This window comes from Aotus nancymaae, unplaced genomic scaffold (assembly GCF_030222135.1).
Source record: "Aotus nancymaae isolate 86718 unplaced genomic scaffold, 86718_ANA_hifiasm-v0.15.2.pri h1tg000059l, whole genome shotgun sequence".
Lineage (NCBI taxonomy): Eukaryota > Metazoa > Chordata > Mammalia > Primates > Aotidae > Aotus > Aotus nancymaae.
In genome coordinates this window covers 25,840,260-25,856,789 of record NW_026988473.1, presented here as the reverse complement: position 1 = coordinate 25,856,789, position 16,530 = coordinate 25,840,260, and the positions used below count along the sequence as shown (strand labels likewise).

General features: G+C 42.5%; 1 protein-coding gene across 3 annotated transcripts in view; it reads right to left on the bottom strand.

Moving 5' to 3' along the window:
- The window catches only part of PAMR1 (peptidase domain containing associated with muscle regeneration 1), a 96,973-nt gene that overhangs the window by 24,533 nt on the left and 55,910 nt on the right, over positions 1–16,530 (bottom strand). For all 3 annotated transcript variants that reach the window (XM_012452353.2, XM_012452351.2, XM_064365535.1), the window contains 2 exons: positions 13,428–13,645; positions 10,714–10,821 (listed from right to left, as the gene is read on the bottom strand). In XM_012452353.2, the coding sequence (XP_012307776.2) occupies positions 10,714–10,821; positions 13,428–13,645 (326 nt within the window). The remainder of the gene's footprint in view (positions 1–10,713; positions 10,822–13,427; positions 13,646–16,530) is intronic.

Genomic DNA, 16,530 nt, shown 5'->3' with positions numbered 1-16,530 from the left:
GTGTTTCTTAACTTTGCTTCTAAAATTACCTCAGAGGATAAGTCGTGAACCAAGGAATACAGTAAAGATAAACATGAGTACTTAGATGAATTTGAATGGGGTGTGAGGTCTCAATAAATACTAGCCAATCCCAGAAGTTGACGGTAGTCTGGATTGCAACAAAGATTTCATAAGGTGCAATTAATTGAAGTGGGTTCATACCACTTAGCCTGCTGTGCTGTCTGAAGGGAAATGTCTTAATCTACAAGTAGAATGCTGAGTTAAATGGAACCAAATTCTAATTTAAATGCTTCTGCAGAGAATAATCATTGGAGATTTGTTGGAATTGGAGCTCCCAGTTTTATCCTATTTGTGTTCTCCCTGTGGTACTAGGCAGAACTGTTGATGCAGAGGTCACCATTTAACCAGGGCACATTTGTGTAGTTAACGCAGTATGGACAGTTGATCAGGGCACAATTACAAGAGATGAGACAATTAGAAGAGACCCAGAGACACTTCTTTTAGATGGGAACAGCTATTTTCCAACCACTGTTTGAAAATGCTGCATGGCAGAGTTTGAACAAACCCTTCATAAGATTCCAAATCCTCTGGGAAGTATTATTGGCTCTCTCCACAAATATCACTGTAGTCTCCACTCACTCCCATGACCTTACAAAGGACTAGGCTTGCTCTCATGCACAGAGAAGAGCTTGTGCATTCACACACGTGTGTGTACAGAATATCAATTCCTAGATCTAACATTATTTTTTAAATCAGCAATCCAGATGATTCATATTTTGAGTATCCTTCAGATAATGCAATCCTAAAACATCTGTTATTCAGCATTGATCAAAAGCTTATCTAATAGTTTAGAGAAACAACCAGATGGTGATCTACCTGACTGTGGTAGTTAATTTTATGTGTCAACTAGACTGGATCATGAAATGCCAGATATCTGGTTAAGTATTGTATCTGGGCATGTCTGTGAGGGCATTTCTGGAAGAGACTCGTGTTTGAATTGGTAGAATGAGCAAAAAGGATTGTTCTCCCACAATGTGGATAGGCATCATCCAACCTGTTGATGGCCAAAACAGAGTGAAAAGGTGTAGAAAGGGATAGTTTGTGCTATCTCTCTGCCTGAATGCTTGAGCTGGGGCATCCATCTCTGTCTTCAGCACTCTTGGTTCTTAGGCCTTCAGATGCTGACTGAAGTCTACATTATTGGTTCTCCAGTCTTCAAATTACACCACTGGCTTTCCTAGTCTCCAGCTTATAGACAGCACATCATGGGACTTCTCAGCCTCCATAATTGTGTGAACCAATACTTTGTGTGTGTGTGTGTGTGTGTGTATTTATGTGTGTGTGTAAATATATATACACACATATATATAAATTCTATTCATTCTGTTTCTTTAGAGAACCATGACTAATACAAAGCTTTAGACCTCGATTAAGTTGGCTCCTCAAAGAAACACCTTCATGAGGTGTCTTGGGTTGAGTTCTTCCAGAAGCTGCCTGTGAGACAAGGCTTTGAGTGCAAGTAGATTATTTAGGTGACAATGTTAGGAAGAACCAACAGTGGAGTGAGGGAAATGAGACAAGGATTATTATAAATGAGAAAGGAGATAAGACTGCATTATCAAGCAGGTTACCACTGGGGGTAACTGAGGCTGAATGCTGTTTAGAAACTCTGGGAAACAGTATGGAACATGCCTCATCTTTATCCTACTCACAGAGGAAGGGATATGAGTTATTAACTACCAATTGCCATTAATCATTTGCTGAAGGATGATGAGATTAACATTAACTTCTCATACCTCCCATTTGCCCACCTATAAGGACCTGTGGGCCCTGAGAGCCAGAGGACGCTTCAGACAGGGCGGAAGGAGATGAAAGTGTAAGACATTTGGGTTGACATGCACAGAAATGGTGTACGCATGATGAAGTTCAGCTACCTTTTCCTTTTCAGGAAAGGGAGAATGATCTACTTTTTAGAAAGATATAATATTTAAAAAATAATATTTCTATAATTTACAAAACTGAAGTGAACATTTCCTCATCACCCACCCTTAGATAACGGGAGGAAAGGACTGGATGTTAGAATAAAATCAGCAATGGTTGCATCTCCAGATGAATGTGTGTTCACTTTCTTTTAATCTCCATCCCATCTAGTACTCCATTTTTTTGTTATTCTTGTTCATCTGCTACATTGTTTTATTTTACTTTAATTATTGTTTATTTATTCCCTGCTTGCTTTCAGAGTTTGCAGTGATTTACAAAGCTATACATAAAAAAAACATGCATTTCTCTTTTGCAGATGTTATGTTAATGAAATATTTATGATTGCCAGATACCACCTTAGCTAAAAACCAAGTCAGGCACGATACTATTCTGTTTCTTCAGTAAGAGCTGGGTTTCGGAGCTATCAGATTATCTGAGAGTTCCAGTAAAGGAAACAAATCCAAAGTCAGCAAAATTTATGACTGTCATCTAACTTGCAGTAAGGGCCAGGGATGGAGGGATGTTTGTCTCAACTCTTAGCCTACTCTTGGCATCTTCCCATTCTCACTTGTCACCAAAATCAAGGAAACAACTTGTGACAGAATTTTGGTTCTGTTTAGAAAAGGCATTAACTTCTCATCAGGGCATTGTTCATCCTGGAAATCTGAGTTAACACAAGGCCAACTCTTAGAGACAATCGTCACATGGCCTCTCTTCTCTTCCTCACTTCTTCCTGTTCAGCTTATATTTGAGTTTTGAGTCTCTGGAACAAACCAAATATTTTTTACTCCTAGGAAGGTCTTCACCAACCGGGAACAATGACACCAACTGGTGATGTAATCCCCACTGAAAACTCTTTTTATCCCTTTCCAGCCAATGGAATTCTTCCCCCTTGATGTTTTCCAGCCCTCTGTGGGTGTGAATGAGAAATTCTCATTCTCACTCTATGTGAAATTATGCTTGGATTGCACACACTGTTATTTTTTCATCCGGCAGCAATTTAAAGGCTGAGGCTTACAATTAGCTATTTGATCTTAATCAGTATTGTCCTTGGCCATGGTACACTACGTCTTTCGGATACCACTTTTCCGGTGTTTGGATGGCCTATTTAATTAGACAGCTGAAACTGCCTGTGCCTAAGAGACAGGCCAACTTGGAAATTTTTTTGAAAAGTCCTGGTAATTTTGTTTCTTCTTCAAAGTCAACCTGACACATTCCCATTTGGTAGAGTAGATGGGTAAGCTACGTATACGTTAGAAACTTCACCATCCTCTACTGAATCTGCTTGGTAGAATTAGTTTTCTTGGGGCTACCCCAGATCTCAGAGGATTTCTGCTTTAGCTCCTCGGGGGTGGGTAATAACTCTAAACTCCTTGGGGAAATGTTCCCCAGTGATATTCATGCCAACTTCTCAAACTATAAGAAACATTTGCTAGGAAAAATGGCCTGAGCTGAGCAATTCTGTTCTGTTTCACCTTAGGATTGAGGTGAATGACCTTGCAGAAGAGTTCTGGGGTGCTAAGTACATTTGAGTCCTAGGAGATCCCACCCAGTTCCTGGTATACTGGAAGCATGTAGCAATTTTCATCATCACCATCATTCTTACCAAAAGCCTTGCTAGAAGAAGTTGTAGCTGGAAACTGCATGGCATGTAACATTCTCCTAAGGACTAGGAAAGGGCTAAGATTGGGATTGTTTTATAGCTTTGTCAAAAGGAGGGGAAAATATACACTGTATAGCCCTGCCTTATTTCCCCAGTGCCTGGTACCTAGTAGACACTCAAAAAATGTTTAGCTGGATAAATCTGCAAAATGCAGATGATCAAAGTATCTGCTACATGGGAACACTGAAAAAACAAACGGGCCACATCACATAAAGCACAGAGCCTGGCCTATATTAAGGATAGAGAGAATAACTATTGTTTAAGAATACCTTGCATTTTGCAAAGAGGAAGCTTTCATTTTCTGACACAGGAGGAGGGACATATAGTTAATGCCCCACAAGGGGAGGGATACGTGGTGAATGTCCCACAAGGCAGATGCCTTTAAGGAAAAGTGGGGCTCTATAACCACTGCCAATAGGCTGGTGTCTGCCGTGGGCCCCATGATGTCAGGGATGCTTGTTTCCAACAGAAGTTAATTGTGCTATGCTCTCGCTGTTTTTTGTATATTCTTTGCACCCTCCTCCCTCAACCCTCAGTAGGCAGACAGTCCAGCCCAGTTCTAATGAATTACCTCTTAACCCAGAACCAAAATACAATCTGCCTCCCACATTAAGTCTTGTCTCAGTGACCTCATCTGCCAAAGCAAAATCCAAAAGGGCCTTGGCAAGAAGCAGACAGGTACAAGCAAAGCCTTAGCAAAGCAATGGTGCATCTGGCCCTTTCAACAGTGATGAGTGCTCTGTTCCCAGCTCTTGGAGGTAGGCTTGCTGCAGCATTGTTTATGTGGCCTCACCTTGGTATTTGGCTCTAACCTTGGTATTTGGCTAGAATGCTGTCCATGCTGAAGTAATTGCTGAGTAGACAAATGCACCCCTTATGTGACAACCCCCAAGCCTCTTGCCCTGCGTGAGACATAGCAATGTTTTGGTCAAGAGGCCACAAGGCCTATGGAGCCCAGTAGAGTTCGTACTAAGATTTCACCTGGGCTAGGTAGACCCAAGCTCACGCAATAAGGATTGATCTAAAAGAAACTTTTTTCCCCAAGTTAAACACACACACAAATACACCCTCCCCCTGCCACACACACACACCCCTTGGCAACCATACAAGGGAAGTTTCCACTATGCTCAGTGACAGCTTTTGTTTTTTGGCTCTAAATCCAAATAGGATGGCATTCCTCTGAATACACCAAGGAGGACATCAGAGACTCATTTCATATTAGGGAGGGTGAGTAGATGAGAGACCCAGGTAATGTGTAAGAAGACAGTGGCCTACTAGCTAATGATCTTCCTGGGCTCCTCCAGTCTCCAAAGGCTCTGGGCTATCAAGTGCATTGGGTAATAGCCATGGATTCCTTGGGATTCTTCTCCATGGAATTAGCCCTATACCCTTCAAACCCTCTCAAGACAGATTGGTCCTTTTTCTCTCCCTGTCCCTTTAACTGTTACTCTGGGGACTGATACAGCCCACCCTAAATGAGTGACTACTAAAACCCCATGAGAAAAAGGGATGCTGACCAGATAACATGATGCTTTGAACACTCTGCTCTGGAGTGTCCAAATCTAGTTCCTCCCCAACATTTCTCTATTTATCATTTCTAACAGCCCCGTCTTGAGGTTGTCCAGGTTACAAAGCCTCACAATTCAACATGCCTAATGTGAGTGCCTTTTCCCGGGATCCAGTATTTCTTTATGACAATGACAGTGGCAGCACCTACTTGTCCTTTTAAAACCAGATCTTTCTTGCCTGTATGCTGGTGCGGTGGTAGTAATATTTAGTGTTTAGCAGTGGTTTGGGGAGGTTTGCAAAGGAATCTTAGAAAGTCTTGGGAGAGTTTTCTTAAACCCTGGGACTTTCAGAAAGTTATGTCATAATTGTCTAGATGGTAGAAACTATTGTTGTGGCCCTAGTCCCTTATCCAGGTAATCCTCTACTTTCTGCCATACTTTTTAAATGGCCTTAATGTGGAATGGCTCCTATTACTCAACTCGGTGCCTTATATGGATTATCTCATTCCCTCCCTACAAACACCCTGAGAGGTATTTGGTGTTATTTTTCTGGAATTCATAAATGGGAAAACTGAGGTTCATAGGAGCTCAATGACTCACTCAAGGCCGCCTGACTAGTTAATTGAAGACTCAAGGTCAAACCAAGGTTTTTCTGGCCACAGATCCCAAGCTCTTCACCCTGGGGCATACCATCTCACAATGGATGAAGATACACCTGTCTTCTGTGTGGTAAGGATAAGAGAGGACTTAGAACAGTGAAAAAGGCAGTAAATAATTCCATTTTAAAATTCCTCCCCCTTCAGAGATCTCAAAATCATTTGCAATAATTCCACCTAGACTGCAGTATATATATATATCTGTCTGCGATGGAAGAGATGATAGTTTACCCACGAGGGGGTCTCAGCACATTCTCACTGCATCGGTGTTCATGTTTTCATGAAAACCCGAAAGTTCCTAATTGCTTATTCTGATGAGAAGTGCGGGTCTCTCCTTTGAAGCTAAAGCATAAAGTGTGCCTCTCAGCCTGGGCTATTTTCTTCCCAGGCCTCAGGACAGGCCAGTGGGAACCTTCTGAGACTCCAAAACCCAAATGAATCCAGATTCACCATTTTTCTTTAATTGGTGGAGGCCGATTTGTTTTGTTCCAAGGCGCGTCAGAGCCCGCAGTGTGAGCATTGTGCCCCAAGAGTTAGCCCGTTTCATCGTCCTTCATTAGGATGCAGGGGAAGCCCGGGCCCCATCAACTGGGCCAGGGGAACAAAGGCAACATGGAAATTAGAGCAGGACGATGAATCCCTTGCTCTCCACTTTTTCAAAACAAGACTCTGACCATTTACGCGAGGACCCATTTTGTCCATTTACGCGAGGACCCATTTTGTTGTGTTCCATACAAAGAAACAGGAAACTTCAGAGGGAAGAAGGGGCCCCAGTTTCCTACACGGTGGCCCATGGAGGCTGGAGGTTGCTGACAGTGTTGGCAAGAGGCTAGCTTGGCCTCAAGGCAGAGGAGGGGGCTGTTCCCCTCGTTATGCTTCCGAGGAGGTCACCCAGGCACCAGGGGATGTTTTTCCTCCTTGGGAAGCAATCTAGGGCAGGTGAGGCCTGGGGAGCAGCCCTTGAAGACTGTCCCATCAGGGGCTCTCACACCTTCTTGACCGCTGGAACTAAGTCAAATCTCACTGATTATTTTACATTCTTTCTCTCCTATCCCACAAAAGTCCGAAGGAGAAATTTCTTCCCAGACCAGTGGAATTCCTTTGAAAATAAATTCATTTCCAACTTGACAAGGATAGATCCTAGTTTCTGAAATGCAGGCCCCAAGTCTTATTTTAAGGACAGGTATTGATAATGAATGGCTCATCTTCTAAATTGCCAAAGACTTTTAGTGACCATTGTAGCTCTCAAAATCAAGATATGTGTACCCTTTGAACGAAGAGTTCAGCATCTACGAATTTATCTTATAAAAATATTTCTACATGTGAACAAATAAATATTTGTAAGGATATTCCTTGCAGTGCTCTTCATAATAGAAAAATATTTAAAAGCAGCATCAAGTCCATCTTAAGGATTTGGATGAATATATAATTATATTAATACATTAATCCATACAATGAATATTCAGCAAGCAATCATTTTTTTCAAATCAGTATACTAACATGGACTGATTTCAAAAAAATATCTGCAACGTGGGCATTGAAAATAAACTGAAAAATTGTGTGAATACTTAATCCACTTTTGTTTAAAACAAGGTTTCTCAACCTTGGCACTGTTGAGCTTTGGGTCAGGTAACTGTTGTGGGGCCTGTTCTGTGCCTTGTAGGATGTTCAGCAGCATCCCTGGCCTCTACCCACTAGATGCCAGCAGCACACCACCTCACTCCTACAATTATCACACCAACACTGTTTCCAGACATCGCCAAATGCTCCCTGTGGGTAGAAATGGAGAGGAAAACCACTCCTGGTTGAGAACCACTGGTTTAAAATAATGACACATAGACCACTTAGGTTTGCACACCATAGAATAAAAGTCTAGAAGAATATCTATCCATCAAGTTTCTTACAATGCTTCCACTGGGAACCAGGATTGGCCAGGAAAAAACCAATGTTCTCTTTTTATTCTATATACCTCTGTTTTAATTTTTTGACATATATTTCTGCAATTAAGTAAAAAATCTACTTCTATTCCACGCCACTCACAGACATACACATACACAAGGAAAATAAATAGAATAGCTTCTATCAAGAGACAATACATCAGAATTCTCTTTGGAAAAGAGAAACAGATGAGCTTTACCTGGGAAGGGAAGTCCTTCAAGAGGACTCGCTAATGGGACGTGATGGTAACCAGAGTTCAGCAGTCAAGCATCTGGAGTCTCACCAAGGCACACAGCAAGTGCCATGTCTGAGAGATTGTGAACAAAGTGGGAAATTATGGCCTCTGGTTTTGAATTTGATGGGGACCAATGTCTTGCATTCTCTCCTTCAAATCACTCATCTGCAAAACTGAGCTTCTACCTTTCCACAAAGACTTGAAGAGGGAAATCATTAAAGCAGCACCTATGAAATGGCTTCCCCTCATCAGATTTGGCACTGCATAAATGAAATGATTCTCATTAATACTGATTTTGGTGCTTTTAAAGCTATTTTTAAAAAAAGAGCCTAGTCTAATTTGGGCACTTCAGAGTTTGGGGAATCCCAGATGCTTGGGTTTCTTCCTAATTTCGAAATAATTTCCTCCAGGATTTTTTTTAGTTTGTTGGTATCCTCATGAGGAAAACAAGAAAACAAATCTTTTCCTTTTTTTTTGCTTTTCTAACTGATAAACTGCTCTGGAAAAATTGCTAAGGTTTACTCATAAATTATTATGTAAACTGCCATAGCCAGTTTCTGTGATGTGTCCCTCAGTGAGTTACTTAAAACTCATGCCGAATTTCCTAGAAGTAAAAACAAACATGGATCTTATAGAAAACGGACAAGCAAAAAACATGTAGTCTCCCCATATTGATACCAGTAAATGACATGTCAGATATCAACCTGTCACACCTTCACCTAGCTATAACTACATGGTACTAAAAGAATTATGGCTTTTGAACAATATTTTGAAAACCAGCAAGGGAGAATTTTCCTGCCCATCTATGCTGATGTTTTAAAGCAATTTGAGAGAGTTTGTGAATTAAGTTATGAATCAGTTCATAGTGACTTATTTTACATTCCTTTTTCATTATGTTTCTTTTTTTTCTTGGTGGAATAACAAAGCTGAGAAATCTGTTTTGACTCACAAGCTACTCATGAATATTTTAACCATAACTTTTGGACCAATTTATTTTTCTTTCCTAATTTGACTCAGCTTCCTAAAGGCATTTCGGCTTTATCTGGTGATATTTTACTTCTTTCCAATTTTACTTTTGTTTATCAAAGCATTGTGCAGTTCATTCATCAAGAAATTAAGCCTTCCCTTTTGTCGTTTCCTCCTTTGAATATAAAGAGTAAAGCTGAGGATTTGCCATTGTCAAGAATCTAGAGTCACTCTACATACAAATTCCTGAAGCCAAGAGAATGCAGCCTTTCTCTGCTCTGCCTTGCACACAACACGGCAGGCTCAAATGAGGCAAGAACCACAAAGCAGAACATCATTTCCTATGCCTCTAGCACAGCCACGCTCAAGTCGGCTGTGCCAAGCCAGACCAAGGATGCTTTTAGCAGAAATCAGTGGTACACACAGGGACCCACTATGGAAACCATGGTTTCCATTTGCATTGTTTTCAAGAAAACATTAGTGAAAGTTAATTCAAGACATGTCCAAACTTTAGAGAATACTGCCAGACCAGGCTGTTAGATGACCAACAGAGTACTTGTGCATACTAGCTAGAAGTGACCATAGTAGACACTGTTGGCACTGTGCCCTCGGGTCTATTTTCAGTTTCTGTGGGCCCTTTTCCCCGCCCCATCCTATAGTATTTTACTTCCAATGGCCCGTACCTGTGACTCTTTCAGGGAACTGCTCAGGGCCTACTGGAACCACTTTGCCTATATACATAGAAAGCCATGTGTGCCCAGGGTTTACGTCCTCCAGTCCCCCAGGGCAGCCTATAGCCAATGACTGATCGCTGTGGGTATACAAAAGCCCAGCTCCCTTGCCTTAAAGCTAGGACATTACTCTAAGGAGTAATGCACATTCCAGATCTCATGACAGGTTAACACTGAGGTTGGTATTTTGCCTGAAATAGCACCCCTGCTTGGCCTCCTTCCCTTCCCAAGCCAGCTTCCCACTCCCCTATCAGCTTCTCTAGGGAGCCTGTCCTTAACACTTCACTTGTGTACACATTCTCAGCTCACAATCTGCTTTGGGAAAACCTACCTAGGACACTATCTGTCCTCCTTTGCTCTCTCCCAAATTCTTGTTCTTATGCACATCTCATTCCATGCTGATGGCTTTCATCCGTGACACCTGTTTTTGATCTGGTAACCAAGGCCTTATATATGACATGTGTTAAAACATGAACATATAGTTTGCCATCCAATTAAGACACTTTGCCTATGAAAGAAGATGCTATTGATAATTATGCTCAGCAAAATGTATAGACTGAAACTATCCCTGAAAAACTGGAGATCATGGTCACCCTGCATATCTACCACCCTCATTGCAGGTCTTTAAGTTGTGCAATAACTCACATTGGAGCCTGTGAATCATACCTGGAGTATAAATCTAAAATACAGATATTAGAATGCACAGGGATACAGACTGAGCCACAGGAAAGTTTGTTGACATTGTCTCCGTGTTTTTGAGCTCTGAATATTACTGGAAGCCATTGTATCTTTCTAAGAGGTATTTGCAGCAAGTGAGGGTTGGAAATGACAATGGAAAAACCTAAGAAGTTGCAGACAACCTGACTCAGAAGTAGCCATGCGCTCCTGAGAACCACTCACTGGAAGTCAGTACACTGTGCGCCATCTTGGACAGACCATCCTAGATATCAAGAAACAGTAGGTCCTGCAAGCTCTTAAAATCCTTCCACATCAGCTCCATCTAACACCTTAACTCCCACTTAGGAAGCATACTCACGATTTTCACAGTGCTGCCCGGTATAGCCTGCCAAGCAGGCACACTTGTAAGATCCAGCCTTGTCAAGGACACATGTGCCGTCATGGAAACAAGGGGATGAGGAGCATGCTGTAAGAGAAAAGGCATCCCTCAGTGCCACCGTGCATTGAGTTGATGTCTTCAAGCCCAGAGTCTTGACCAAAGTCTTTTAATTGCTTATTAAAGTCTTGTTGCAATGGTTTTTATTCCTTTCACTGAATTCATGTTACGATTATTTGAAAATGCATAAAATAGATACTCATTAAATATCAAATGTTGGTGATATTATTTGATTTTTTGAGGGCCCCAGAAGCATGCTCAACACTTCTATAGTCTGAAGACCACAAGGCAATGCAAACAAGAACATTAAACTGATGAAAGTATAACCATGCTTGTATCTCTCTCATGTGGGTTTCAGTGGACAGAGATATCCTTGGGTAGCTGAAGACCATCTTTTTTCAAATAAAAGCCCAGCATCCTGGGTACTGGGGCAATGCAACTGGAAGATAATCTTTATGATGCTGTTGAATGTATACTCAATAATTTCCAAACCTACATTCTGTACTCATCATTCCCTTGAGATGTTGATAGTCTTTTGATGCCTATTTTATAGACGGCAGGTAGAGGGTAAGATTATGCCTAGGTTGGGTGGCTGTTGGGCTATGGGATCAAATACGTTAGGGAAATGTTGCTGACATTCAATGCTAATTAACCAGATTCCTTTACTGGGAAACTTCTCAGTTCAATGCCCTAATATACATTGTGAGTTTCCTAACATACATTGTAAATTTCAAGCTTATTTGACCTCAAAGCCTGCATTTTACAGGGCATCTTGGGGACTATTTTTCTTAGAAAAGACTTTGAGAAACACTCATCTGTGTGTTATCCATCAATCCTACATTCATTTATCCCAATGTAGAAGTATATCCCTTGGCTCAGTTCAACAAATCTGTATTGAGTACTTGCTTTGTAGAAGGCACGGGAGAAATACAAAGATGAATAGGATGCCACATTTACCAGATTAAAGCTACATGAAGAAAAGTATATAACAACTATGACTTTAAGCATTATACAGTTAGTGTATTATGAAGAAAGAAGAGATGATGGAACAAGGGCAAAGTCATAGCTTGCTGGAGCGAGAGAAAAGATTTAGGAGAGGAGGAAGAATGTAGTAAGGACTGTGAAGAATGGGTTTTGATGTGCTGGTTGCAAACAGGTGAATTTCCTGAGACTTTCATGTCATACCCTATGAATAAGAAAGCCTTAATGATCAGAATGCCATTACAAGTTCTTGCCCTCAAGTGAACAGGGATGTTTGAAAAATGGGAAGTGGTACTGTTTGACTGTATTGACAAAACGCAAGCCAGTATTCCCAAAGTTCTCCAGGAGAGGTTGAGGAGGTCATTTCAGAGGAGGAAGATATTCTCCTGACCCTTCCTCAGTCCCAGCGTCACAGACTGGACAGCGACTGCTACCCCTACCTGGCTTGCCAACTGTCCTAAGTGCCAACAGATGCATCTCACATGGGATCTTGCTCAGCCTAAGCCTGCAGGGTGTCACCAAGGAATGAGGATTCAGCCACAGACTGATTACACCACAGCAGCAAAGCATCAGAACTCCCAGGCCCTGCATAGCACCATAGGGCATGGCATGGGCAGGTGGCAGGCACAGAGACTGTAAAGAGCACCTGCTGAGAGCTCCTGTAGGCAGCATCCTAAAAGAGGGGCAGACTGGGGAGCAGGGTGTGCTGGCCTTGCTGAACAGACAGGACTGAAGAAACACCGATTATTCAGCCACCCACCTTCTTTCCTGAGACTTTCATGTCATTCCCTATGAATAAGGAAGCCTTAATAATCAGAATGCCATTACAACTTCTTTTCCAATTCAGTTTTTTTAAAAGTCAAACTTCAAGCCTGTGTTTATTTTGTAAAACCTGAGGCAATTCTATCTCAGAACGATGACCATGGGGTGATTCCTTAGGATTGAGCATTTTTGTTCAGTTTGGTCAAATCCTAATCTGATCACAGCAAGAGTTTACAGTCAGGCTTAGAGTTGCTTAAGTCAATGACATCTCCTATTGTAGTCTTTTAGTATCTATTTTGTAGATGGCAAGTGGAGGGTAAGGGTACACCTAGGGTTGGCAGCCGTTGAGCTTACTATGTACCAGACTCTGCTAAGCACTTCACTTGTTCTGTCTCTCAGAGCCTCCAGAATGGAGCAGGATCTAATGTTACTCCCTTATTGCTGATTAGGAAACTGAGGCCCAGAGGGGTAGAAGAACTTACTAAGGTCACATAGCTTGATCTGTCAGGGATCTAAAGCCTATTTGTACCCAAGCTGTTTGGCTCTAGAGCTCACACAAGAGAGGACCCCTTGTGTGAGCTCTTGAGACGAACAGCTTGGGTACAAATCCCTGGTTCTGCCCCTATAGCTGAGTGACCTCCAATAAGTTATTCAGCCTCTCTGTGCTTTAGCCACCACATTTGTATAAGGGAGGTAATTCCTAGTTCTGATTCTGGGTGAGCTTTTCTGAAATATACCTTGGTTTTTTGTTTTTTCTCAGTGTGTAGGCTATTTCTGAGAACACAGCCTGCTAGGTTTTAATAAGGCTAAGAGGGAGAAAGGAAGGGACATAGAAAGGAGATATTTGTCTGTATCAAGTCACAAAATGCCACATTTGTCTCCTTGGCCTTTACCTGTGATCTCCTCAAAAATGGCATGGAAGCCGTCGAAATTCTTGGAGCCATCGGAATGGAAGAGGACATGGAGTGATGATCCCGTGCTCTGGACAGGAGCTGGCCGCTCGTTGCCACAGACACGCTTGATGATCTGGCTGTCGCGGTTGTCTCCATCACGAACCTCAACATAGTCATACTGGCACATGTAGTCAAACTCCAGGCTCAACATGACAAACCTGTGGGCGGACAGGGTGACGGAGGGAAAAACATGGGCCCCAGACAGTCCTGAGACCACTGGGCATGTTCAAGGCCAGATGACGAACAGATGGTGCCATTGGTCTGATCTGATAGGAAAATGGTCCTCGGAGGTTGACGAATTTCTCTTAGCAGAGGAGTATGTATTTGTGCACTGTTTGCATGTATGTACACGTGCAAGTGCGTGCCCAGGTGGAGCGAGGTGCCATAATCCATGCAGAGAATCTTTACACGTGTTGGTCTCTTTTCCAGGGCCATCTTTCCTCCCAGTCTGCATAGCTAGTTCCTTCCTATCCTCAGGCCTAAGCTTAAATATTCCCTCTTCAAAGAGGCTTCCCTGACCACTCTTTCCAAAGAAGATCTCTTGTTTTTCTTAAAATGTAGACATAAATTTTAACTTCTTATATTTATCTCCTGACTTTTTGTGTGTGTATGTGTGGCCTGTCTTCTCCACTAGCCTGCAAGTTACTTGAAGTCAAGGAGGGACACCTGTCTCGTTCCATGGTTTTTACAGCGTCCAGCACAGTGTCTGGCCTATGGAGATGCCACAGATATTGCCGAATATATGACTGAATGGACATTTTATTGCACTTTTATAGTTGGGGAATGAAAAAAAGCTCATATTGTTTTGCAAGACTAAGTAAAGGAGAAAACAGCAATAACAAACCTCTGCACACTCTTCTGTTTGATGGAAGAATCAGAAGGTAATTATCTTCTAGGTGACAATAATCTCATCCAAAGACTAGAGAAAGTAGCACCAAGTCAGAATTATGGGGTTACGGAAACCTGATACATCCGTGCTTATCTAAAATGGGTCTTGGGCTTGAAAACATTGAGATACACCAGATTGGAAACACAGAAGATGACAACAAGCCCCTGATTCCAAGAGACGAGAAAAGCAGCAGCCACATCCGAGGGCAAGAGAGGCAGAAGCATTTTTCAAGGATTCCCAAGGGAATACCTGAGTATCAGGTTCACAAAATGTGTATCTGTATCTTCTCCTCCACACTCCGGAGAAAAAATAGAAATAGAAAGGATCATAACTGCTGCCTAAAATGTTGGGAGTAGGGATATTTCTGCCATGTATAGTAAAATCCCAATATGCCAGCATCAGGGAACACTGGAATATAGTGACAATCAGTACATTGATTTTAAGTGTTCTAAAAGGTACTGCTAACAAAGAAATCCAATAACCGACTTTCATCTGTGTTTACTTCACAGAAGGTTGATCACAGAGCTTTTGGGGTGTCAGTCCTGGGAATCACATTTCATACAGCATGCCCTGACATCTAAGAGGACACGTGATTTCCTATCCAGATGCCACCACTTGCTCACTGTGTGTTTTGAGGAATCCGTTCCTTATCTTGGCCTTGGTATCTTTGTCTGCAGAGTAAGGAAGAGGCTACCACATAACAAGAACCACAGCTTTTTCTGAAGCTGAAGAGACATTGCAACTATATTTACGTTCATGCATTTATTTGTCCATTTGTTCACTTACTGAACACATACTTGTGGAGGCCAGCTCTGTGCCAGATACTGTCCTAGGTGCTGTCAGCATAGCAGTGCCCCAACTACTCACTAGGCACATGCCAGCCCTCATCGGGATTAATTCTGGGTTAGAAGATAGAAAATAAGCAAGGAGACTGAAAAACAATGTAATTTTAGAGTGCTGAGTGCTGTGAATCCAATTAACTGGGTAAGAGCATAAAAAGTGACTGAGGTGTTAAATTTCTGACACAATGTGGTCAAAGAAGCCCCATCTGAGGATGTGATAGCTGGCAGAGGTTTGAATGATGCAGTAGAGCCAGCCATGTGAAGGTCATAGGGCAGAGTGGTCCAGGCAGGGGAATCTGTAAGTCCAAAGGCCCTGGGGCAATGATGAGGTTGGCATGTTCCAGGAACTGAAAGGAAGCCAGGGATGCTACAAGGTGGGCCAATGAGGGGGAGAGTGATAAGACCCGAGGCTAGCAAGGGGAGCCTGCGACAGATCCTGTGTGGTGAGGAATCTAGATTTTATTCCAAGTCTATAGGAAGTCACTGAAAGGTTTCAACAAGAGGATAATATTGGATTCAGATTTTAAAGGCTGCCTGTAGCCACTCTGCAGAGAGGAGATGGCAGAGCTGGCAGGAGTGGAAGCCAGAAAGCCAGTTAGGAGGTCATGACAGAATCCCAAAGGGAGATGGCCGTGGCTTGAAGTAGAATGGTGACAGCGGTGACAGAGAGACATGGATGGACTATTTTTCGAGTAAGATTTTGTGGTGACCTGGTGGCAGGTGATGGAAAAGGGGCATCGGAGACACCTGCTGGGCTTTGGGGCCGAACATTGTGCCTATGCTTCCCAGTGTTTCCATCATTTTTACTATCCCTGGCCAGGTGCTCCAGACTTCACTAGAGGAAAAGAAATCCACACATTTCCATGCCTCTCTAAGGCCGTTTCCTGGGCAGCTAATATGCTTTGCAATCCTTCACTGTTTTGCTATTTTAGAATTTCCTTTTGCATCTTAGACTTTGGAGAAGCTCCTCAGAGACCCAGAGGAGACCATTTGTCTTGGTCCCTGAGCTGCTGCAATATTAATGTGCAGCACGTAACACCTATGCTTATTATCCCTGCAGACCCAGCCTTGAGCCCACTGGGCAGAATAGAGCCAGGCTTCCTCTAGGAATTAATGAGACTCACTCTCAACCCCAGGTCCTCAGGGAGTGGAAACACAAGCTGTCAAGCACTAGTTTTGAAGAGGAGGATTGAGAAGGGGACCTGTTTTGTTGGATCTTTCTAATTCATGGTACCAGGTTGCCCCTCCTGGAGGACAAACAGATATTAAAGGAGCCAGTAGCATTACCTGTGTCCATTTATCCACCCAGAAA